Consider the following 26,110-nt stretch of genomic DNA (forward strand, 5'->3'; position numbering starts at 1 on the left):
CGGAGCAAGAAAACTCGTCCCTCCCCTTGCCCTCCTCTCAACACCCTCTCAGTCGAGAGATCATTCTCATTAGGCTTTCACTAAAATAGATGCAAATAAATGATTCTCCTCCCCCCACTATCTTTACTGTTGTTCTTCCTTTACACAGCCCCCCAGGGGAGACTGTTCCTTGTCCGGATTGGCTGGGCCTGGGGTTTTGGAAGGCCGCATTTTGCACCGTCTTCCTGCTGCCGTCCTTTCCTGAGGGATGTTTGGGAAGCTGGGAGAGTTGTTATGTGGCTTTCTTATGATGAGCCCCTTTCCCCAAAGGGCCAGTGATGGGGCAGGAGGTGGTTAATTTTAGTTAGCACCTGGGCTGGGCACTAAATGTCCCCGGAATACAGGATTATCCCGACCCCCTGCAGTCCCAGCCCTCGGAGCGGAAAGCCTCAGGGCGCTGCCGATCTGGAAGTCCTCTCCTCAACTTGAGAATCTTCAGCCCCAGGCGCAAAGCCGTAGGCAACTGTTCTGGTTGAGCTGAATTGTGTCTCTTCCCTGCCCCTTCCCAAACACAGGGTGAAGTCCTCCCTCCTAGTACCTGTGAATGTGACCTAATTTGGAAATAGGGTCTTGTAATTACGTTAAGAGGAGGTCATTACGGCGGGCTGCTGTCCTTACAGGAAGAGGAGAAAAGAGACCTAGAGACACCAAGGCAGCCCTGTGACCCTCATAGCAGAGAGAGGAGCGATGCTGTCACGAGCCAAGGACGGCCTGGGGCTACCAGAAGCTGGAAGAGGCAAGGTTGTGGAGAGAGCGTGCCTGCCAAAGTGTTGACTTTGGACTTGTAGCCCCCAGAACAGTGAGAGAATGTTTCTATTGTGGCACTTTGTTACAGCCGCTGTAGGAAACTAATATACCCACCATCTACCAGGTGAATAGAATCCCCTGGTTTTTGTTACGGCGTTCCCCCTCGCCCCACAGGACATTGCTGAGGAGACTAGATTCTGAAGCCAAACTGTCTGCTTCATATACTAATGGTATAACTATACCCAAATTTGCTAATCTCTTTGTGCCTTAGTTTCCTTATCTGTAAAATGGTAGTTCTAACCTCACAGAGCTCTGAAGATTCTAACAGTCAAGACACTTAGCACAGTGTCTGGCAGGTAGCAAGGGCTCAGGGAGTCTGAGCTGTTCTGTTGCAACCTGGTGTTTGTGGCACATTATACTGGTTTTCTGTTTACAGTTGATATATACAGTTTTTAATTAAAGTTAAAATGAAAATGAAGTCAATTAAAGAAAGGATATTAAGTAAATGAAAATATAATACAGGATATATTATAGAATTGGACACTTAAAACCTGTTATTTTATTAACTAATGTCACCCCAATAAATTTAATAAAAAATAAAAAACATGGGTGATTGGTGAATATGGCAAATATTGTGATGGTAGAACCCTAATTCTCTTGAATACTTACATGTGTCAAGTACTGTTCAAAGCACTCTCCATGTTTTAAGGCCTTTAATCCTTCCCTTCCCTCACGTAGGTAGTATTACATCTTCATTTTCCAGAAAAAGAACCTGAGCCACAGAGAGGTTAAGTGAGTTGCCCAAGGCCACACAGCCGGTAAGGGACAGGCAGTCCAGTTAGGCTGTGCTCCTAACGTCTGTGCTAAGCACAGAAGGCTTCTGGCTACGAGGCCTTCTTGGACCCTTGCAGTTGTAACAAACTGGGGTTTGCTCTGTGGAGGGGACTCAGCCTGGTTGGGTGTCTCTCACTCACCCCTGCTCCCAGCCATCCCTATGGACACTAAGCTGTTCCCCTCTGATAAAGTGATTGCTCTCCCTCCAGCCCTCCCTTTTGCATGTTTAGGGCAGCTGCCAGGAACCAAAGCTCTTTGGGAAAATTAACTGCTCGATGCTGACGTTTAATCTGTGATGAAGTACTCCCCTCTCCAAGCCAGAGACTAAAAAAACCAGGCATGAGGGACAGCTCCATTAAGTGAAAATAAACCTGTTTTATTGTTTCCTACTAAAGCACATATCGGGCTTCACAAGCTTACAGTCGGTAGCAACATGCATTTTTGGCAAAGGAGCCTCGAGTAATCACTCTACTTCCGCATGGGCGACGCCTCTCTGTGTGGAGAGCAGACGGTATTTCACGCACCAGTTTCTGGCCCGTGTGTCTCAGCTGATGTACGAGGTGCGAGTGGACGCCTCCAGCAAGGGAACCACCCACCTGTTTTCCCCTTCCCTTCTTCTGATCAGCCTGGGTGGTAAAGAGCACACTTAACACTTCATTAGAGCCACACACCCAAACAGGGAAAGCTCTGGGCTGTGAAGGCAGCAGTACATAAAACAGAGAATTAATACATGGGCAGTTCTTTGGCATCTGATGCTGGAGAGCCGCCCCAAACCTAGGCGGTTCAGAGCCATGACTTCTGGTTTCCTCTAGAACACATCAAGCCCAAGAAAAAAAGGGACTTAACGAAAGCATGAAACTCCTTCCCAGGAGAAAAGATGTTCAACACCAAATACTGAAGTGAGAGACAACGCTGATATTAAACGTCCCATTTCCTCAGACTCACAGCCCGCTGTCAGTGGTCCAGCTCTGAGAGGTACCCAAGAGTGAAGGCATGATCTGTGTGTTGTTCTTCTGGCTAGAAAGTTTCGTTTGGTTTTCCAAGATGCAAAGTGTGAAACGAACCTCTGATGACTCCATGTGGGTAAATAACACCAACGCACATGCAACAGACATTGCAAAGTAATTCATACAAATGACAACACCAGAAATCCAACAAACAAAACTCCACCAAACTTTTTGCATATTTCCTAGTGTATGCTTTATAGTGGCATAAACTAAGAAATAAGCTGCTAGGCCAGGAAGCCTGTATTTTTTTGAAACAAAGATATGAAAAGTTTGGAAGTCATGGAGTGTTCACTATCCTATAAAATGAATTTTTATATATTTATAGATTTTATATTATCTAAGGTTTATTTATACAATAGTCCATAATGACTAACATACTTTTTTTTTATAAACAGTATTCGCACACATATTCCTCACAAAGATTTTCCTTTGGTTTGTTAAGAACATTGTACTTAAAAAATAAAACAAGCAGAGAGACAAGAAGAATCTGTAGCTTTTTCTGCTTATATTTCCATGGAGGAGGGAATTATTCTCCCCTTTCATTTTCTCTTCCCTCTTTTTTTCCCTAAACAACACCTTCTCCCCACCCTGACCCAACATGTAGTAAGAAGAAGCAATAATCCCAAAAGATGAAACTCAGACTTCATGATTAGCACATTATTCTGGGTTAAACTTCTGGGCTGACCTCCTTCAGATTATAATCCCCAGATTACAGTGCATCTTTGCTCTGCTCCCCACCCCCTCCCCACCCTCCACAACCCCCACCGCCTTTTGATTCATAACCATTTGGACTCTATATGCTGGAACCGACAGTCCAGAGATGAAAACTTTAGGAAATGAGGGAGCTTTTCTTCACCTCCTGGGGTTGGCTGGGAAGAAATCAGAATCTTCATTTTGTGTTTTTAAGAAAATAATGGTTGGTCGGTTAAGCAGGTTCAGAGGACAAGCTAACTCTCCGCAAAACCTTCCACCATAAGCCTTGGAAATTTCCCAGACACTTCAAAACCAGCAAATGGAAAGAATAGGAGCGGTGGTTTCCAGTTGCTCCGAATATGAGAGGGGAAGCCAATGCAGAAAGAAAGCCTGAACGAGAGGGCTTGAAGATGAAGCTGTGCTCAGCCAGCGTGGTCTCATGGTTTCTGGGGATTAGGAGTTACGTTGTCTCTCCCAGTTTATAGAACTTGCTTTCGTTCTATGACGAAAACTTGTGGGCAGCCTACCTGTACTTAACCAGTCTGTGTATCATCAATTAAAATAAAATTCCTTCCAACTCTGACATTCAATGACTTTACCCTGGAAAATGAAGTCATTGAAACCTAATTATAGGTGCGCTGGAAGGCCTCATAGTAGCAACAGGCAGATTCCAGGATCTGAAGGCAGCATCTCTATATTCATTGCTGCTGAGGCTAGCGAGGAGCCAGCCCAACCTGATTTCACCCTAGAAGAAATGGAACCAATGTTTTAGTGCCAGCGGTTCAGAGAAAAGGGATGACGGACAACTGGCAGCATCGTCATTGACCATGTGTAAGAAGATGTCATCACTGCATTATCCTTTTTGTGGTCTCCTCATACCTCCTGCTTTCTCACGCACCCCTTGGCAGGTAAAGCCAATACTTTGGGGCTTCTTGTTGCTTATTATCACATTCCCCTAGGGTTAACCAAGGGAGGGGTGTGCTTAAGAAGTCCGAGTTACTCACCCCATGAAGGGATGAGTGCTGGCTTTATGTAGCAGAAAAACATGTCTGCACCCACAAAGCACAGTCCTCTCTCTGCTCAAGCTTTGGCTGATGGTTGCCCCTGCTTACAAGCAGGCCCGAGGATGCTTCGGTGCCAAGTTATGATCCTGAACTTGAAAACCACCAGCATATCCTAATGATGCTGCATTCTTGTCACTGTCTTTGGTTATCAGGGCAGCATGTGCTTTTAAAAATGAAATTCTTATGGATGTCTTAAGTTAATGGAGAAGATGAAAACATATGATTCAAAGAGCCTCAGGGTATTTGTGAGTTGCATTTATCTGTGTTAGCACAGACAATTTAAAAGTATACAATTTTTTTAAAAACCGGGGTAGGCTATCTTCTAATGACTTGTCCGTTAAAATGACTTATTTCTGAACAAAAAAGAATGCACTTTTATATCGTTAGAGCCGAAATGGCCTCTCTGTAAGTATTGCAGTCTGTGGCATCTCTCTTATGCCATGATGGATTTTTCTTATCTGAGAGTCTTTAGGTACCAGGGCCTTGTTTCCTTGACCAGGATGTTCTAACAGAAGCCCTCTGGGTCTGAAGGCATTAGTGTGTGGCAGGAGGAGACAGAGTGGAGCTGGAATGGAAGAGGATGACGATGCGGCAGAGGCAGTAGGGTGCTCGGTTGGGAGTCGGGCAGGGGAGGGGGTGAAGGACAGGGACCCTGAAGATGCATCAGCCTGTCTTGCTTGAACACCCCAGAGAATGTTCTGCTCTCCCCTGTGCTGCTCGAAATCTGAGCTGGAGTGATAGGCCAGGCACAGAGCTGAAAGGCATTTGATGTCCAGTCGTTCATGTCAGTTAGGTGCCGAGGTGTGAGAAATTGGCAAGATCGCGTTTGGCTTTGACCACAGAACGGAGTAACCTGAAACAGCATATGACATGCTAGCTTTTCACTCTCCTGGCCCACCACCCGTTGATACTGTGGGTGGAGACATATTTGTTCTTTCTCCTATTACGCTTCTGTCTTGGAGGCCAGTCCATTGATATTCTTGTACCATCCCCGATGTCCAAGCAAATCCCATGGTCCACAAACTCTCCATTGAGCAGTTTCCATCCAATCAGATCACTTGTTCTCATCAGTATCCCAGTTGTCGTCAGCTCCTCCTGGGAAGATTACCAAGGCAGGGTCTGTGAAGGGGAAAAAGATTTCAGAATCTCTTTTGTGTGAATGCATCCTGAGCAGTCTATAGTTCTTTAAAACTCTTATGTACCTACCTAAGAAAGAGAGAATCCAAACAGCAAAATGTTCATATGTAGGGAACCTAGCTGAAGGGCATACGGGCCTTCTTTGCACTATTTTAGCAACCTTTGTACAAGTCTAAAACTCTTTCCAAAATAAAAAAGTTAAAATCCACACACCACCAGCATTTCTCTGAGGCCTTAAATATTCTGCTTTGATTATCAAATTCAACTTGCATCCGTCCCCACCCCTGGCTCCCCATCCCATGCAACCAATGGTCCCTCTTCCCTGCCCGCCCCGATCCCTTTCCCGAGGCGGAGCACGGTCACGACAGGCGCAGCCAACACCCCGGGCACACGCGTCCAGGTGAGGGCAGGCGGTTCGAACGGACATATAGGAACTGGCTGCTCCCTATGACTTTGCTGCTGGTGCTCAGCTCTTGGCCCTTGTGGGTGTAAATAAAGCCCCACATAACCATGCTGAAGGGGGACAGGAGAAACCTACAAGAATGATGAGAAATTGGTCCAATAACATTCAGAAAGAATTGCCTTCTAAAAGGCCCAGCCTAAGGGTTTGTCCACAAATGAGTTCCCATGAAAAAACAGTAAAACAGGAAATGAGTAGGAGAGGGAGTTTTCCATCTTCTGCCCAATTTCTTTCATCTGAAGCCTGATTTCTTTTTACAACAAGGACTCTTGCTGATTTAACAGGCCAGTTTTCTCTTTGGAGAAACCTGGATGATGATCACAGCTTCATTCTTGGCTGGGTGGCATGGGACAGTCAGATCTTGCCAGCCGCGTTTATGGGAGACATCAATATGGGGAGTCTTACCTGAACCCCCAGTTTCCAAAGGCAGCATTGTGATCCGTGGCTCCAGAAACAGGGTGTACTGGTGGAGCCCGAGCCTGCAAGCAGGCAGCCACATCTGAAATCAAAACTGAGCTCCTCTGAGCTCTCAGAGTCTGCAAATACCGCGCGGCACTGACTCATTTGCTGCCGCGTCCCACTCGGCACAAGAGCCGCTGAGAGCTGGCCTGGGCGCCAGGTGGCTGCTTTACATTCAGCGGGAGAAGCAGGCACGAACACAAGTCGGTGATTACCAGCCGGCCTTCTGCGTCCCCCCACGTCAAGAATTCACACAGGATTTGAAGCTATGCTGTCTTCACCGAACACCACCAAATGCGGGCAGAGTTTCATCTCACTATTTGCAACTTTTAGTCCTTAAAGGGAAGGCGCCTGGGTTAGACGTAACCTGCTTCTCTTCCCTGTGCTTAGGCTGGTGCCAGCACTGACGCTCGGTGCACACCTTTGGAGATGGGTCAGCTGGTTAATATCGCAATGGGCCCAGAAGTGGCGGCCTTGAATTGCGGCTCGGGCCTGGCATTAGCAGCTGGGATAATGTCCCTCGGAGACGGAAGGCAAGGTTATCTGAGATTACTGCATCTGGGTCCCAAGGGAGTAGCGTGCGGTCTGTTTGCTCTTTTAACTACATTTATTGTGATGTAGCGAGTGCAGAGGCAGGGAAGTAATAAGGAAGTAACTGCCACGGGAAGGTTGGCCGCACATGAATCTGACCTTCCAGGTTGTGCTAAATGATGTAGAAAGAACTTCAACTCTAAGATCGACTGACGTTTTAATGGGCGCCCGAAAATCCCATCAGTGGTAGGAGGTGTGAACTTACCTAGGGCTGGCACTGTGCAGTGCTGGGTAGCAGCCCTCGTTAGTGCTGGGTCTACCAGCCAGGGGCTCTAGGATTAGGCAGGTAATATTTCTTTGTTTACTGAGCACTCAGAGGACGGGTTTATTTGAAATAGAAAACTCGAAAGTCTGCAGGAAACCTCTGTATCCCATCTTAAATGAGGCGGCAAGCGGTTAGCAGTGCAGGCGTGAGTCAGATTGCCTGACTTTATTCCCAAACTCTAATTCTTAGCTGTGTGACCCTGAGGAAATTATTTAATCGCTCTAGGTCTTAGTTTCTCTCTCTGTAATAGGGGGATAGTAACAATATTGACTTTGGTTGTGGTGAGATTTTTAAATCAGTCGATGTAAGTGAAGTTCATAGAACAGTGTGTGGCACACAGCAAGGGTCTATAATTGTTGGCTCACAAGTACTATTATGAATTAAGAGACATCTTGAAGGCTATTTATTTTGATCCTCCTTCTTGATTATCTCAATGGAAAACCCTCCAGGTAGATACAGATTATTCAAGTGGCTCATTGTCATACTCATTCCTAGAGTTGTCTTTGTCTTAAAAATCTAAGTTTCAGTTTCCTGAATTGAGTCCTTAAAATTTTACATCCTAACCTACAAAATGAGGATAATGAGCTCAATATTTAGTTTATATGGTTCTTGTGGGATGGCATTTATTTTTAAATCCTATTTTATAGATGAGAAAATTGAGACTCAGACAGGCGAAGTGACTTGCCCAAAGTCACACAGCAAGTCACACTTGAGACACTACTGAGGTGTTCCATCCAGTTCTATAGCCTGGAATCTTAACCTCTGTGACAGAGAAAGGTGGGGGGAAGAGAGAGAAGGGGAGAGGGGGTGGGGTAGGAAGAAAGAGGAGGAGGAGGAGAGAGGATGGGATGGGAGAGAGACTCACAACTAGCAACAAATAATGAGTATTTTTGAATGAATAAGCGGCGTGCAAATTGAATAAATACATCCTAATAATAACAAATGAGATGGCATTTCATGTCTTGTCTATGCAATTCCAAACAACCATTTTGAGTGCTGAAAAAACGACAGATTGCTTTTGACTGGCTGTGCAGTCATTGCTTTAAAGAGCTGTGAGGGCCCATCCCTGTGGAAGGAGGTGAGTTCTTAAGTTCCTGCAGCCCTGGAAAGCTACAGCCTGAGCTAGGTCCCTTGTTTTAGACATGGAATGGGGCTGGAGCAAAATGCTTCTGACATCACCCACATGTTCACCCTTCTTAGGAAGGCCCTTCCTGGCAGCAAAAAGAGAATTCATCCGTCCTCCACTGATTCATTCAACGTGTATTTATTGTATGATAAAAAAAAATGTTTGATTAATAATGGAATTTCCTCGAGGTGTTGAGCTTATTCCTGTTTACCTTGCCACACTGTATGTCTGGTTCCTTCTTAGTTTTCAAATCTCAGTTCAAATGTCGCCTCCTTGGACAAACCTTTACTGGTGACCCAACCTAATGTAGCTCATACCTCTCAGCCATTCTCTGTCCCATCACCTTGTTTCCTTTATAATATCTATCATATAGAAATAATTCCGTGTGTTCAATTGTTTACCATTTACTCTTCTTCACGAAGGCAGGGACCTTACTTCCATTGTTCACTGAGCTACCCCAACTGAATAGAACAAAACCTGGCACACAGTAGATGCTCAATCAATATTTGCAAAATGAAAATGAATGAGGTGACATTGATTTCTACCCAGGAAGAAAACATTCTGCGACTTTAAATGGAGATGGAGTGAGAGGTAGGACATTGGCCAGGAGCTCCTTGGTTGTAATGGCATGTCCAGCAGCGGTTTGACTAATCAGCACATGCATTTTCTGAAACACAAAGTGTGCCAGGGACATTTAATTTCTGCTAATTGGCACCAAGGAGGAGGGTTATTCCTGAAATCACCAGCCAGCTGGAAGCCTGTCTGTGTCAGACCTATTAGCAAATCAGAATGGGTGTCCTGCAAACCCCGTCGCCAACCAGGTGAAGCTGCACGTCCCCAGGAGGGGCAGCACCAGTGAGCTCGCGGGGTGCATCCAGGGTTGCAGCGAGCCCTGAACCTGCAATCTTCACCAGGTGAGGAGGGGAGGCTATGGTGAGGCCAACCAGAAGAGGAAGACAGATGAGGGTTTTGGCATAAGATGCATTTAACAATAACTCTCATATTGCCTCACCCCTGGTGCCGTTTACCAGTGTATCTGAAAGGTGAGGAGCACAAAGAAGCTGCGATCCCAGAGCGGACCCCACTGCTTCCTCACTGGGGCCTTAGACAAGTGATCTGTTCCCTGAGCCTCAGCTGCCTGATCTATAAATAGGGGCAATAACACTTAACTCATGGGGTTGTTGTGAGGACCAAAGGAGAAAATGCATGAAAGTAATAATGATAACTAACTTTCCAGAGCATTTTCCATACGCTGGGCACTGTGCTAGTGACTAGATGAACGTGATCTCATTTGATGCCCACCAAAGCACTCAAGGAACACATAATTAGTACATGCACTTTACAGGCAAGGGAACTAAAGGTTGGGGAGGTTAAATGACTTGCCCATGGTGACATGGAGAAGAAGTTGGCCACTTGACTCATTGTGCTGTTGACTGCCCTATAACTGTCACTTTATGAGCTACCTCAGGAGTTGGCATTTAGTACCCATCGAATGGGTGGCAGCTACTAAAATTCTGTTCTTATAGTTGGCATTCCTCTTGCTTATCTGTGTTCAAGTCTTTGTCATACCTACAAACTCCTCCTCCGACATCAGCCACTTCTAGGGTCTCTTCTTCTCTCAGGGCATCTGGTCTACCTGTCTCCCTTGATCTTCCCAACACCCCTATAAAGTGCCTATTATTGATTCCATTCTTCAGATGAGGAAAGAAAGTCTCAGAGAGGTTGGTTAAGTTGCAGGACCAGGATCTGAACTCAGGGACATGGGGCTCAAGAACCCAGGTGCTTTTCTTCCCACATAACATGTCTCCATGCTACCTATCATCTTTTAGAACATTGTCCGCCTCAGTGAAGCTCTCTTGACAATCAAAACCTCTTTTTTACTCTGCTCTCTCTGCACGACAGAGGCTAGTTCTTTATTGCACTCTCTATTTTTGAATTGCGCCTCTGCATCTGTTTATTGGTAATAGCTACCACTCACTGAACACATCAATGCACCCAGTACCACAATCAGAGCTGCACATGCACAATCTCGTTTAATCCTGCCAAGAACTCTACGAGGTAGGGATTCTGATCCTGATTTTATAGAAAACAGGTTTAGGGAGGTGTTGTGACTTTTCCAAGTTTCTTTAGTCATTTGCCAAAGGAAACACAGCTAGGGACAAAGTTGGGGCAAACCCCCAGATGATTGGATTCCAAAGCCCATTATCCAGCTATTATATTGCTTCTCCATATCTTGTAAAACTCTGATGGGAACTTAGCTACAACTTGAATCCTTGTTGACTGATGCTTTCAAATCTAGCCCTTTGTTGGAGGTCTCCATGATGAAGGACTAAGTTCTCAAATTTGCCAACATCTAAAAACAAGTTAAGCTTAAAAAAAAAATTCAGCTCATAAATAGAATGTGCAAATGGAGTTTTTGGAAATGTGGTTCTGATATCTAAAATTAGCCTTCCCTTCCAAACAGTATCACCCCTTGACTGACTGCTCTGTTCCTCGTCATGAAAGCCGGCGCTCTCTCTCGAGCTGTGACTGACATGTCCTGTTCATGCAATGCACTTCTCCAGCTCTCCTTGACAGAGAGGTGAAACATCTCTCCCCAAGGCACTGGGGACCTGGCAGTGGGTAGGAGTCTGAGGATAGTCCTCTGAAGTTGATCTTTATTTCAATTCCTCTTCTGTTCTCCAGGCGCTTTCACTGCCTCCTTATATTTTGATTCAGGCTTGCTTTTCCTTATTTGTGAGGGTCTCCTGGATGAAAATAGTTCTCACCATCCTCTTGGATGGGCCGGGGAGCTATTGTTTTCATGAGAAGGACATTAGGATGCTCTAGCCTCCAGGACACAAGCTCTACAGCAGTCAAACTCTGGCACTGCAAATGGCCTTCATCAAGCCGGTCGGTCACGCTAGCACTGATTCTAACAGCATTAGCTGGGGACACACAAAATGGCCTTTGCAGATGCCTTTTGCCATTTTCCTTGGGACTTGGCTGGCATCCCTTTAGTCCTTATCGGGCTGCAGCTCTTGTCCATCCAGCGGTGACCCTATTTGCATAATTAGCTTACATTTGTGGCTATGTATTTACCCCCCAAAGCAATTGCCTTTGAACTTTGGATAAATACTAGCATGGAACACTGGGAAATGTCAGCCCTTGAGCCTTCTTATTTCCACAGAGAGGATGAAAGTCAGGGTCATTTTGGAAATCGTATCCCCTTCTGCTCTGTGTCATGTAGAGTGAGGGAAAGCAAAACCAGAAATGAACTCGTGAAGAGGGAGAGATCTAGGAAAGGCAAAATATGCAAAATGGTCATTGTTTTGATATCAATGATCCAGAACCACATTGTAAGCTTCGGTTCTTTTTATAAATTTGCTTGGCTGTGTCTGGCTGCCCTTGCAGCAGGGGTCGATTTGCTTTTTGGATTTCTTTCTATAGAACACTCTGTTCCCTGCCTTCCCATCCCTGCTTCAAGACCCTAGGAGTTTTCCTGGAGGGCTTGACCCTCTGAGTTAAACCATCCCTGGCACCGCCCTCTCCATCTTCATGCCTGCGATCTCAGCATCACACACCCATTTGTCCATCCTTTCCAAACTCAACCATGTTATGTGTTTATAGTTGCCATTGAAGAAGAGGGACACGCTGAGATAAGATTGAAGTTTGGCCTTAGAGTCCTGGGTTCTAGTCCTTGTTGCCTTGGACAGATCACTCGACCTCTGAGGCTTAGTTCTCATTCTACAATGGGATAACAGCAGCACATCCCCTGATTGGGTCAGGTAGGACTTGATGGCATAATGCGTGTAAAGTGCTTGGCACGTAGTAGGTGCTCAGTCAGTGGTGGCAATTATTGCTGAATGAAGGGTTAGAGATACTTTTTTTCTTAAAAGTCTCCCTTTCATTTCAAACTACTCATGTGACCCTAAGCAAGGCGTTGAAACCTCTTCAATCTCAGTTTTTTTATCTGTAGTCTGGGAACAAAAAGATTTTCTCTGCAAACTTCACAATGTTCTTATGAGAATCTGTCAGCAGCAGCAGCAGCAGCAGCAGCAGCAGCAGCAGCAGCAGCAGCAGCAGCAGCAGCAAGATCTGTTTTAGCTGCAGATTCTGAGGAGTTGCTTCTGGTTCCTGCAATCAACTACCCAGTGGAGCCATGTAGGCTCAGGGGGGAGCTGCTGGGAACGCCCTGTACTCAAACAAGCTGGGCACAGCCCCAACCCACATTTTCTCTATTCAGGAGCAGCAAAATCTCCCCAAACAACTGTACTTGGAAGAATTCTTGTAAAAATCCCTCTAAACTAGAACTTCTCAAAACCAGACATGCTGGTGCAGCAAAATCTCAAGTCCCAGCAATGAATCAAAGGCTCAAATTCCAGTGATGGAGGCCAGTTGGGAGTGAGGGTATTCAGGTGGGGTATGGAAGGCCCCAGGTGGTGATATTTGCTTTGACTACTGTGTGCTTAGTACCACTCTGAACCACCTGAAGATCCCACCCATATGGTATCCATGTGGGAAATTTATAAGAGGGGGTAAGCATGGAGTTTAGGGCAGTGGCTGGGAGGAAAGTGGGGAGGAGCGGTAGAAAGGATGAGAAGCACACAGCAGGGTTCCGTGGTATTGGTAATTGTTATTTTTTAAAAAGCTAGGTGATGGGTGTGTGGTTGTTTGTCCGCTGTCTCCCACAGAGCTGGTCAGCATGGGTGAGGGATAGCTGTTATTGGATGGATGGGTGGGCGGGTGGATCTGTCACGTTCCTTCACGCCCCCCCATCCCTGTCATCTCTGATCCCACCTCTGCTACATTCTATTTGTCCAAGTGTAGGCCTGTGGGCAGAGGGCTTCCTGGGAACATTTTGTTTCTGTTCTGGTCTAGGACACAACGCTATGACCTGGCAAACAGATGGCTTGATCATTTAACATTGCTCTATTTCAAGCAAATGTCCAGGCGAGATTGATTCTCAATGACTCCAGCCTGCTGCAAGGATCTTTGGAATTAACTCCTCTGGTTGGGTCCCGCCTGCTAAAATATTCCCTAAGTGACTGTCTTTCATGGTCACCCGAGGGGCTGCTGGAAGTGCAAACACTTCTCTTAGGCAGAGGATGAACTGGGGTCTTTATCCTCAGACGTAAACAGGAGAAACATCAGTGGCAGCAGCTGCCGGCCCCGGGAGGGCCTGGGTTGCTAAGCACTTGCTCCCACCCAGAGAGACTCGGGAGGCCATGCCATGCTGCCTGCCCACAGCTGCCCTCTTCCCCCGGCCGGAGGCCGGGGCCGTGGGGCTGGCGGGTATGGACGGAGGCGGGTGAGAGGATGAGGATGGGTGCCTGCTCATCTTAGTGAAACGAATGACTCCTGACCCTGCCAAACCCACGTCAGAGGAGCTGGGAAGCTGAAGGACATTGCTTATGGTTGTGAAAGTATTGGCTGAGAAGGGTAAGACTGGTCAACAGAGAACGGCCCACCTTCCAAGGCAGCTCCTTTCCTAAGTTAAGGGCCTGATGAAGGTGATTGTCAAGGACTGGACAGTGGCAGGGTGGGGGTTGGGAAGGGTGCTGGGCTTGACAGAAGTGTTCTCAGCCTCTGAGTGACCGCCTGGAGCCTTATTCTTTACAATAGGGTAACAGTTAGGATGTTTACCCTGTATGGCACAGGCGCTAGCCAATCAGAATGAAGAAGGGCTTTATTGCCTGAGGTCTCAGCTGCGCCTGGCCTGGCCTTACCCCCTTAGCTGTAGGATGGTAGAGTGATTGGGAGGGCTTGGAGGAGGGGCCAGGGAGCAAGAGCGGGGAAGAGGACTTGGGGAGCTCAGAGCAACCACTGTTTACATATCAGTACGGGCCTGTTTTAATATATTAACAGCCAGTGTGACCGTGCTCCTGCTGAATGTTAGCTCTGCTATGAAATAGGAGCATCACTGGGGAGCTTGTTGAAAACACAGATGCCCGGTTCCCACATCAAAACTACCGAGGGGCACTCTCTGGGGCCCAGGTGAGAGGCCCACTACGCTCCTGAGAGCTGAGACCTGGATCAGCTGGTGTCTGTGGATCTGGCTCTCCCTTTCAAGGGGTTAAGGATGCCTCTGAGAGATGAAATCCTGCGCAAGGTCTCTAGGGGGAACGTGCCCAGCTCAGGTGCAGGCCATGTGACTGAGCGAAGCCCTGACGCAGCCATTTAACTGAGGCAGCCTTGACCCTGACTTAGCCTCCCCTGGCTTGCTGAGCAGTGCTGTGCAGGCCTAGTGTGAACAGAACCTCTGAAGTTTCAAGAGAAGTTGGAAGTTGGTGAGCCACGTAGCGTGTCCTGCATCTCACGGAGTCACAGGTAGGGCTTTGCTTAAACTCTCCCGCCTCCAAAAGCCCTGTCTATGGGATGGTGAAGGTAGAGGAGGTATAGCTTGTCCCACACAAGGAGGGAAGGAGACAGGCCCTAAGTGAGGGTCTTGATGCCGCTTGAGGAATCCATTTCCTCAAGGGTGGGCCTCAGAGTCTGCCTTCAGCTGGTTGTGCCCTGAGCACTGAGCTGCCAGGTCTGATCACAGGGTGAAGGGGCACCCTTCGTGGGACTCCGAGTCTTAGCTGAAGGGATAGGGCTCTATCGGATGGAGCATTTGGCTTCAGAAGTGAGGTGCTGGGGTTCTTCCTGGGATCCCTCGTATGTTCCACAAAGGAGTGGGTTCCTCTAAGTCTAGGACAGCTTGTCTGGATGGCTCCATTTAAACCCAATTGCCAAGTGCTTCCTCCCCTGCTTGGGACGCCTGCCCTCCACCCTTTTCTCCTCATGATTCTTAATTGTCCTCCAGGACTCAGCATAGATCGTGCTAGGACCTTCGCGACTAGGCTACATTGGTCTCCTTTTAACACCCACGGCCCTGGGCGTGTCCTTATTTTAGACTTTCTCACCTGGAATTTCAATGGCTTTCTCCTTTAAAGGTTTAACCTGTTAGGCGTTCGCTCTGTGCCAGCACGGTTTAAGCCACCTTGTAATGTCTCAGTTAATCCTCACAATAGCCCACTGAGGTTGGCACTGTTACCCTTTCTATTTAAGAAAGGAAGGCTCAGAGGGGCTAAGCAAGTTGCCCAACATCACATGGCTAGTAGCGGGTAAATGAGGACTTGTGCCCAGTCTGTGTGCAGCAGAGTTTCCATTTGTAACTACAGCACTAGGCTGCCTCCCCGCAATCTGACGTCAGCATGCGGATTCCTACAGCATCGTCCCGAGGTGGGCCTTGAAGTGAAATAGCTTCAACTCGGGTGAAGACAATCATCAGATTCGCTCTGCCACTATCTGTGGTTACTCTCCAGGCCTCAGGATACTTGGCTCTGCGATGGGGACAATTGTACCTGCCTCACAAGGTGGAAATGGTTGCGGTGCCTGGCACATAGGCAAGGTCTGAAACGTGTCGGTAGGACACACGATTGGAGGCCCCAGTGAGTTCAACTTTTACTTGGAAATAACACCCTCCTGCCCCTTTCAAATCCTCGTAAGACTCCACAGAGATGGGATTTGGTTTGATGCCGGACATGGGTGAAGAGGTCGGAGGAGTGGGGCTGGCCAACCTTTGGAGTTGTTTATAGCCCTCGAAGGGGTAACTCTATGGAGACAGTGGACAATGGGAAGAATATTGTTTCCTCTGGAAGGCATGGATTGTATCTCATCACACCCCGACAACCTGCTCATCAGCCCCAACAGTTAAAAATTAACTGTGTCCATTGCTACTGTCATTTCCCTGCCACTCCTGGTGTAGATTAGGTTGCTAAACTTATCAGGAGTGCTTTTTCTGGGTAAAGATGAGGCACTAATCTTTTGACTCATATTGTGAGTCACAGGAACTCATACTTTGACAAATCATACCGTGTCTCCACATCCTTGTGACATTTTCCCATTTCCCCACGTGGATTATTCAGCTCAATGAGGCATGGAGCCGGACATGCTGATTTTGTGGCGTAGACATGGGTCAGACAACAGTCTGACATATGTGTACTGCTCCTTGGCAGGATTGTGGTTTTGTTTCTGTCTTATTAAGGCCTGGTTAAGTCTGTGGACAATTTACTTTGTCAAGTGTGTGGGTGGGTATGTAAAATATGTATGTGTTATCCTGGGGTCTTGAAGAACTGGAAATTCTTTGAGAAGGGGGAAGTTCTAATTAGACCTGCTTTTTTTAAATGGCACCCAGCCTTAGCAGCAAATGGCATTGATGCATCGGAGTGTCCGCACTGATGGGCAGGCAGTAAATGTGAGATCACAACAATTAAGTTTAACAAGAACGAATGGGTCGCCTCATCTCGCTGAGGCGCCCTCTCACCCCTGTTTACAAAGCTCTGTCCCGGCGGTCCGGCTCACTTCAGCTGCTTCTTAGTGGGGTCGCCTAGTTTTGCAGACTCCATCCTTCTCCCCCGCCCCCGCCCCCATCAGGAATGTGAAGGCCAATCTTTCCTCTTTGATCTTCTTTCCTGCTGCTTTTCCCCCAATCCTCCTTCTCTCTCGTCACCTCTCTGCTGCCTATCTCTCCTGTATTTCCCCCGCCCCTTTCCTCCTCCACTTCCTCCTCAGCCCCCTCTGTCTAGTCCTTGTGAGGGCAGCTTTCCTCTAGGAAGTGTCCCCACCCCAGATGTGGGCTGGCATCTTCTCACGGGACACTGCTGCCTTATTCTTCAATGGGTGAAGCAGCTAGTCTGCCCATGGAGAAGAAAGCAGAGGAAGTAAAGAAGACTGCAAGCCAAATGGAGTATCTATCGAAACCCAACCCCTTTACAAGTTATTCTGCAGCATGCTGTGTTTTCTTGGGAAAGTCAGACTACAGAGCCAGGGGGAATGTCCATAGCCCCACCCAGGACCACACCACAGCCACGTGGCTCCTGCTTCCCTCTTGTGTAAGATTCAATGTGGGAGAACAGACTGAAAAGCTTAAAGCGTGGTGCTCTGTTGACACTTGGTAGTCAGCTTTCTCTCTGACCTTGTTTGGAGCAAGGCCTCTGATTTTAGAGGGTTTCAGGGTTTTCAAAGCATCCATGTCACACCCTTCCCGGAGAGTCTCTGCCACCAGAACTGTGACTCTTTGGAAGGGCCTGGCTACGGCGGCTACTGGTGGTCAATGTACAGGCCCCAGAAAGGGGCAGAGCCATTCTAATGCTCGTTGAGAACAACGAGGTGATGAAGTCAAAGGGGCAATGCCAACATTCCCACCGTGGGATCACCCCTGGATGAAGCCCCTTTTCAGGACACACTGGAAACTCTACGCAGAGCATGGGACAAGAGGCCACACACTCCGAGCCGGCCAGGATGGCCTCCCACTCCTTGGTCCGAGCAGCGGGCCTTGCCGCGTGGGGTCATTCTTTCGGAAGGCCACCCCCTCTGTCCTCACACCCAGAGCAGGAATCCCTGCTCCCACCTTTCTTTTCGGGGAGCAGAACAAGCACCCAGGCTCGAGCACCCCAAGAATGGCAGCACGCCCTCAGTGGAGGCAGACTGTATTTAAATGCAATTCACCTCTTTGGGGTCTAGGAAAAGCCACCCGTAGACTCATTTGCTGGGAAACACGGTCTGTGTGGCTGAGGCAGCGGACGCGGGGGCCACGGTCTTGCCGAAGGCTGACTTCCGCCGGGGGTCTGTCTGCTGTCCCGAATGGCAACCGCTTCGGTGGGCGAATAGGATGGTCATATCTGGGCCCAGGGGGCCGGCGTCCGGCTGGGGTCCCTTGGGGGCAGCTGGCTGGTCAGGCTTCCCGGAGGTGCTGTGCTTGCTGGGAGGAGGGCTGTAATTCTGAAATCTCACGGTTTTGACTTGCTGCAAGAGAAAGAAGAGCAAAGGGACCCAGGTGAGGTGGCAGACATGCTACTGTCCCCTGGGACTTGGTTCTGGCTGTTTCTCCACACTGGTCCCTACTTGAAAGCCTCACGGACATGTTCATTCAGGAAATATGTATGTCTACCATGCATCGTGCACTCTGTTAGGAGCTGTGGGTCCAAGAGTGAACAAACTGTCCTTGATAAAAAGACAATTAGAATAACAAATGCCACAAAGGGGGAAGTTTAGATGCTAAATGCAAAACAGTATGGAGCTAAAGCTGGAAGTGGGGTAGTCAGGGAAGGCTTTCTGGAGGCAGAGCTATTTAAATTGAGAACTGAAGAACAATTGGGAGTTACCTAGAAGAAATCTGGTAGGCCTGCCTGAGAAAGGGCCTGAGGCAAGAGGGTAGGGTCTAGTCTAGAAAATAGAAGTTACTCCACTTCCTCTTATAACAAAAGCCTGTCCCAAGGCTACCGCTCCCTGAGGCCTCCCCTGCGGACCCTGTGGAGTCCCGGAGTCCTGTGCTGAGAGCTTGCAGACTGGTCTGACAAGTCCCCAAAGCAGAGTTTGCAAGCTGGACACCTGCTGGCTGAATTTAGTCTGTGGAATATTGGAGAGTTTTAGTTGCCGACACATAAAAATTGGGAGATGGCCTATCAAAATCAGTCTTTCATAAGTCTCTGAAAAAAAAAAAATCAGAGATCTGGCCCTGGCCAGGTGGCTCATTTGGTTGGAGCATTGTCCCATAAACTGAAAAGTCACAGGTTCAATTCCCAGTCAGGGCACATGCCTAGGTTGTAGGTTCGATCCCAGTCGGGGTGTGTATGAGAGGCAACTGATCGATGTTCCTCTCTCACATCGACGTTTCTCTCTCCATTCCTCTCTATCTTAAAAGAAAAATAATCAGCAAACAACATATCCTCGGGTGAAGATTAAAAACATCAGAGATCTGGCACATGGGACCTGTGCCCCATTTTGGCAGCGACTGCCTGGAGGTGATGAGCAGATATGTGTCTGTTTGCACACGCTTCTCCTAACCTGTTATCTACCTGTCTGGTGCCCACAGTTATCGACTTTGGCCAGTATCTCTCTCAGGCCTTAATAAAGTGTGCCGCGTACTGCTTAGGAATGATTCTCTCTCCCATGAAATTTGATCCTAGCGTCCCCCACTGAGAACTCAAGTTTCTTCATACTTTTGACCTTCACCTTCTCTAGCAGAGGGCTGAGCACTTACTGAGCACTTGCAGTTCGAAGGCTGTCTCTAAGAGGTTGGGGGAATGAGCAACTGGGGCCTGAAACATTCTGAATTATTTGAAAACCATAATTCAGAAAAAGAAACTCTCGACATTTTATCAGTCAACACGAACTTTTTCCAAGTGCCTTTCCCTATGAGCTTAGAGCTCAGCCTCGAGAGCGTGCGTTCTTGTGTTAGATTTGGATTCTACTCTAGACAATATGTGTGTCAGCTGTGTGCCTTTGGGTAATGTACTTTAACTGCTTAAGCCTCTGCTTCCTCATTTAACACGAGGATGACAATAATAATACCTGCTTCAGAGGGTTGTTGTGAGGGCTAAATGAGACAGAACATGTGAAGTGCTCCGCTCAGTGCCTGCCTGGCCATTAGCATTCAGTAAGCGTGGAAGAGAAAAAGGAACCACATCGCCTTTCCATTTAAGGCAGAGTGGGCGGTGGCGGTGGCGGAGGCAGTGGCGGTGGCAGTGGCGGTGGCGGAGGTGGTGGTGGTGCTGTGACGTTCACCAAACTAAAAGATAACAAGCATCACCTAATTTCTTAATGTCACCTCCTCCATCTGCCGTCCCTCCTGCCTCAAGGATGTTACTGAGAATGTAGGCATTTTACAAAATCTCTTATGTCTACTTGTGGGAAAAAGCCCAAAGCGGAAGTTAACAGATCTGACCTCGGCCCAGAGGTCACAACGACAGTGGCTGGAGTTGTCATAACTCAGTGTGACCTTTGTACGTCACTTAAATTCTCTATGTCTCAGTTGCCTCGTCTCTGCCGTGAGCAATTAGGTATCGGGCCCTCTGTAAGCACTGTACATATTTCATCTCACTTAAACTCCAACGCAGTCCTATGAGGCTGTTACTATTCTTACCACCATTTTACAGATTAGACAAAAAAAAAAAAAAAAAAATCTCAGAAAGGTGAAGTGTTTTGGCCAAAGTCACAAGCCGGCAAGCAGCAGAGCTGGAATTCAAATCCAGATTTGTCTGATGGCAAAGCCATGTTTCTTCCAAGCCACTTTGAGCCTCAAAAGAAGAATGTATGGAATATTCGGGAAGCAGAAGAGGAGACCGGGTAACACATCTAGCGAGGGTGTGAGGATGTGGAGGCGGGTAGTGTGTGATAGTCTCTGAGGCTGTCATTTTGATTCCTTGTCCACTAAAACGAAAATCGCAGGAGCTGGGACACTGGGCCATGGCAGAGGGCTGGAGAGTCATTCCCCTAAGGTCACCTCCCTCCTACCTTTTCACTGCCGTTTCTGGAGTTCTCTGGTTTCACCAGGATCGACGGTGGGGCAGATGCAGGCGGTTTGGGTGGAGGCTCGCTCTTGACGGGGATTTCCTTGCCTTCCATGATGATGGAGCTGGCCGCTGAGTGGATCCGGGTGTCGCTGCCCCTGCTGACGCACGTGAGGGCGGGCTCCCCCATGGGAGCCGGCTTGGGTCCCATCTCCGCCAAGGGCGAGGAGGAGACCATCTGCGGCTGGTGGAACTGGAACTGCTGAGGCCGGACAACCATCGTGGGGCTGCGTCGGAGGGAGCCCACCACGTAGGTGGGGATCCCTGACTGGACGGGTCTCTGCAGGGATCCATCTGGGAATCACATGACAGAGCTATCAGCACCAGGGTGGGGCGCCGGCGGCAGGCTGGGTGGGGCTGGGTTAGCCTGTGTCCTGATATCCCAGAATAGTCACCAGTAAGTGCTTTCTCAATCTGACTGCAGGCACATTCTCTCAGGGTCTTTCAAAGGTGACCTTATGCTTTTTTTAGTGCTATTTGCTGATGCTGGCAGCAAGTAACTGGCTAGATGAATGTTGGGGCGCAGGTGTCATTTGCTTACACACACACACTCTCTCTCTCTCTTGACTCTCTCCCTCCAGACCTTTTAAGAAGGAAAGGGAAGACGACAGACCTAGAGACAGTTTCACAGTGAGGAGCAAACATAGAGACGTGCAGACCAAAGAGGAAACAAAAGCCAGAGAACAAAAGGAACAGAAGAGAAATTGAGAAGCACAAGAAAGGATTAAACTGTGAGGGATGAGGGGGCGGAGAGAGGGAGAAGAGGAGGGGACAGGACTCTGACTAGCTATTTGAAGAAAATTCCAGCTCCAGCTTTAGATATATGGTGGTGGGTTAGTTGGGGGCTTCAGGGAAAAAGGGGGAATGGAATATTAAGAGTGTGTGTGAGTGTCCTGGCCAGGTGGCTCAATTGGTTGGAGCACCATCCCATAAACCAAAAGGCTGCAGTTTTGATTCCTGGTCAGGGCACATACCTAGGCTGTGGATTCAGTCCTGGGTCAGGGTACATGTAGGAGGCAATCGATAGATGTTTCTCTCCCCCCCGCCCCCTTCTCTCTAAAATCAATAAAAAACCATATCTTTGAGTGGGGATTTAAAGAGAGAGAGAGAGAGCGAGCACACGCTAGGCACATGTGACACAAGATGGAAGCCAATTTGGAAAGGTTACTGCGGAGTTGGGGCTGTGTGTGGACAAGACTTGCAAAGCTCCACGACACAGGCTCTGGGATCAGATCTATTCCCAGGGAGCCTGGGACAAGTCAGTCACTCCACCTCCCTGCACCTCAGTCCCTTCATTCATAAACGAGTTAATGACAGCACCTCCTAGGGCTGGTGTGAGGATTATATTTTATTACATTTTATCCTGTATGCAAAGCATTAGGACAGTACCTGGGACCTAATAAATGGCCCATGTTTGTTAAATATCATTATTTGTGGGTACAGGAGAGCACACCCTAAGAAACGCAAGGTCCAGGAGTTTGGTTTTGCCCCTTCCTAAGCTTTTGTTGTTGTTGTTGTTAACTGAGACAGTTCCCCCTCCATACTCTGTAGAAGGAAGCCATTCCTTCCCTTCAGACCCTCTGGAGACAGGAGACCCCCATCTGTTGGGAATGTGTCCTCTGGGTATTTGGGGAATAATCAGGAGTTTACTGCACTCTGGGGGGAGGTGGGAGAGCCACCCTTGAAAAGCTCTGCTGCCGCTGTTCCCCAAAGCTCCCCAGCATTAGAGAGCCACAGGGGGCACCCGGCAGAGAGGTTAGTCCTCTGTGACACTCTCTGGACACGTGTGTGAATTGGTCATTTGTGTCCGGCACAGAGGGCCTGTACCAGGGCCATGTTCTGCGCTGACTCTGTCCAGCCGGATGTGAGCATGAAAAGCAGATGCTCACTGCACTCAGCCGGCCCTTTCAGCCGCCGCAAGCCAGCCAGCCACCACTTACAAGCCTGACCTTTCCGTGTAGACATTTATTTTTCCACTGTCAGCCCTGTGGGGTGCAACCAGTCAATTCAGCTGTCATTTCTCGTCGCTTTGGGGAGATTGATAGCCTGACCAGCCTCACCTTGGGGAAAGGGGGAGAGAGAAAGGCCCTCCGGATCTGGGAAAGTCAGAGCAGCACCGGGCGGACATGGCCTCAGGCGCCCAGAAACGTGTGAAACATTGGTTTTATGCCTTATCTATTTATTGTGCTGGTTCCTAATTTCCAAGAGAGCTCATGATTCCTTATTACATGTGCATTCAATGCAAACAGTCAAAGCTCCAAGCTAATCAAGATGTACGCAAAGGTGGGGAGTGAGCCTATGAAAGGAAACATGAGCCCTTGCCAATGGGGTACAGTGCTGGCATTCACAGGTGGCCGAGGCTGAGTCGAAGTGAGCTCATGCCCTTGATGCAGCAAAGATGATCTGCTTAGCCCTGGCTGGTGTGGTTCAGTTGGTTGGAATGTCATTTAGTAAACTGAAAGGTCACAGGTTCAATTCCTGGTCACGGCACAGGCCTAGGTTGCTGGTTTGGTCCACGGTCAGGGCGCATATGGGAGGCCACCGATTGATGTTTCTCTTTCACATCAATGTTTCTCTCCCTCCCCCTCTCTCTCTCTTTCCTTTCCCCCCTCTCTCCAAAATCAATAAACATGCCCTCGGGTAAGTATTAAAAAAAAAAAAAAGATGACCTGCGTAGTGGCAGTAGCAGTGATAATATTGATAAAATAATAATACTATAAAAGTAGCTAATATTTCTCGAGAGCTTATTAACAGGCTAGGCACAGTGCCATCAATCTTATGTGGATTATTTTATTAAATCCATACAATAACCCTATTGAGGTTGGTACTGTTTTTATTTCCATTTCACAAATGAGAAACCTGAAAACTGAGGAGATCAGTAACTTGCCCAAGGCTGTTATGCTGGGATCAATTATTTTGTGTGTGTGTTGTGGGGGATGGTGGGGGTGAGGAAGGTACTGGAAGGAGGAGGAGGGAGGACAGTTGGGTAAAATTGAGAGGCAAGAGTAGGAGCCCTGAGGTCCAGCCGGTAATCAGATAAAAGCGCTAGAAGAAGGGGGAAGCTAAGATGCTGAATTCCCTAGGGACATTTTCCTGCGTGACATGTTGTTCCACACAGTTATTCTTTTGCACTGACTAGTCACAGAGCATTTTCACATTGAATCATTTTTTTAAGATAGCAGAGCCCAGTTTAAATCAGAGGACGCAGAATCAATTGGGTTTACTTTGCTTGGCTCATTGTCTTCCTCTAGAGAGGTGTACAAATAAATACAACACCTTGCCATGTGTGGAACAATGGGTTTCAAACACTTTAAAAATCCCTGTAAATGAAGTCTTATGTAGATAAAAACATAGCTTCTAAAAGGAAAGATTTGTACTACTGCCATGTATGCAGGTGGCTGCTATATAGATAATAATAAAAGCAAGGTGTGCAGAACAGGGCAGCGAGGATGATTAACAGGTATCCGTGTACATGGAAGAGAACTTGAGACTGGAAGTTAAGGATATGAAGAGATTTACTTTTGTACAGTATAATTCCTTTTCTGTTTTTTTAACCTCGCCTGTATATTAGATAACAAAGCGGGATTCAGGAGCTCTTTGCATTGACTTTTGAACCTTCTTTTCCTTCCTTCCCCCCTTGCTACCCTTGTTTCGCTTTTGGCACCCCCTGAGGGGTTCCCCGGAACACAGTTTGAGAAGCACGGAGCCAGCAAGGGCTTTGGTTGTTCCATCTTCGTAAGAGCCGGCACCCACCTTGGCTGTGTGGTAATTACACGGTGGCACCCGGGGCTGCCATCATCCCAGTCAATCCACATGCACGCATGCAGTGACCGGAGGGCAGTGACCTTGAGTGGGCCAGCCTTCATTCAGGACACACCTCAGTTCTTGGGAATCATAACAAACCCTTCGCCCCGGGATCAGGTCCCCCGGCACTTAGCTCTAGGCACGTACCTCTCTGCCACCACTTACTCTTTCTCATGCTGTTCCGCCCTTTCCGAAGAGAGCCCTGTCCCGAAGTCCCCAGGCCGCCTGTGCTCCTCACGGGGTTGACTATGGCGGTGGGTACAAAGACGGACTTGAAGGGACGGCTCTGTCGGGGATCACCTTCTGCAAAGCTGCCTTGGGAGGACACAGAGGAGGTTGATACCATCCATGTGGTGTAGAGACCAGGGCTCCGGGAATCTGGAAAACTAGATGGCCTTCTGCTTGTGGACATGTTTTTTTCAAAAGAAATAGAGAACACAAATAGTCAGTCAAGGGTTCTATATAAAAAAAACAAAACTATCAGCTCCCTCCCGTGTAGCAGTTGCGGCTGTTCCTGACCCTCTTCCTACCCATAAGTACGCTTGTCGCCAGCCACGCGGGGTTACCTAAGCAGGCCTCATTCCTATGCCTTGGTGCCTGCGGGTGGCCTGAAGGAAGGCGGGGGCTCGCATCCTGAGGCCCTGGTCAACTGGAAGACGTGAATTCTGTCCTTTCACTCCAGCTCGGATCACTCCTCACCCCACATCCCTTCAGCCCTTGAGTTTAGAGCACAAGGTCTTTTATGTAGTCACCACGCTTTGCAGCGGTGAGTCCTTGTTCATTCAGTGACTTTTCCACTAGATTCTACACTCTTTGAAGGCACAGATTTTACATGACTTGTCTCATGTGTCCTGCACATCTAATTATTAATAAATGTTTGCCGAACGGCTGCCATGAAGCTTTTGGCACTGATGCCGGTTGTTCTGGCTAACACATATGAGCACTTACTGTATACCAGGCAAAGGCCACGTGCTCTGCCTGTGCTATCTCAGGGGTTCTTTACAACAGCTTTGAGAGGTAGGTTACTATTAGTGCCACCATTTGATAGATTTTAAAAAATGGAGATTTATAGTTACTTGCCCAGGCAACGATTAGACTTTTGAACCCAGGTCCAGGCTGGCTCTCTGCTCTACCACTGGGCTGCACCACCTGTGCCCTTACCACTGAGCTACCCTGCCTCCGGCCAGTTAGAACACTCATCATCTGGTAGCAAGGAAAACCCTGTATCCTGCTGGAAAGAAACTAAGTGGTAGGTAAGCCTTACAGGTGCCTCCACAAGACACCCATTCTTCTGTCTTGGGACCTGATTTTTAAGACTGGTATTGAAGTTTTATAAAACAGCAAGCAGTCCCTTGTTTATTGTTCCCAGCCTGCAAGTCCCTAAACCCCACGGGGAATGGCTGTCATTCTGCAGGCCTTTCTTGCCCTGTACCAATCCTACCCCAACATCACAGCTCCTCCTAAGCAGTCCATCAATCACCCTGTCACTCTGTTGATTAAATAACCTCGGCTAATTACCTGGGAATAACCAACTTGCCCTCAGCCCCCAGTACAGAGATGCCCTCCC

The 26,110-nt window shown here is 48.1% G+C and overlaps 1 protein-coding gene across 1 annotated transcript in view; it reads right to left on the reverse strand.

The window, feature by feature from the left end:
• Window positions 1-3,383: 3,383 nt before the first annotated feature.
• SH3RF2 (SH3 domain containing ring finger 2) overlaps window positions 3,384-26,110 on the reverse strand; it is a 115,851-nt gene continuing 93,124 nt past the window's right edge. Inside the window, exons 8-11 of the mRNA XM_054568237.1 lie at window positions 24,709-24,941; window positions 20,684-21,033; window positions 17,897-18,193; window positions 3,384-5,503 (exon numbers count right to left, since the gene is read on the reverse strand). Coding sequence (XP_054424212.1) covers window positions 17,930-18,193; window positions 20,684-21,033; window positions 24,709-24,941 — 847 coding nt within the window. The 3' untranslated portion in view covers window positions 3,384-5,503; window positions 17,897-17,929. The remainder of the gene's footprint in view (window positions 5,504-17,896; window positions 18,194-20,683; window positions 21,034-24,708; window positions 24,942-26,110) is intronic.

Source organism: Pteronotus mesoamericanus, unplaced genomic scaffold (genome assembly GCF_021234165.1).
Source record: "Pteronotus mesoamericanus isolate MK-2021 breed Mesoamerican mustached bat unplaced genomic scaffold, CSHL_Meso_final contig_2, whole genome shotgun sequence".
In the NCBI taxonomy this organism is placed as follows: domain Eukaryota; kingdom Metazoa; phylum Chordata; class Mammalia; order Chiroptera; family Mormoopidae; genus Pteronotus; species Pteronotus mesoamericanus.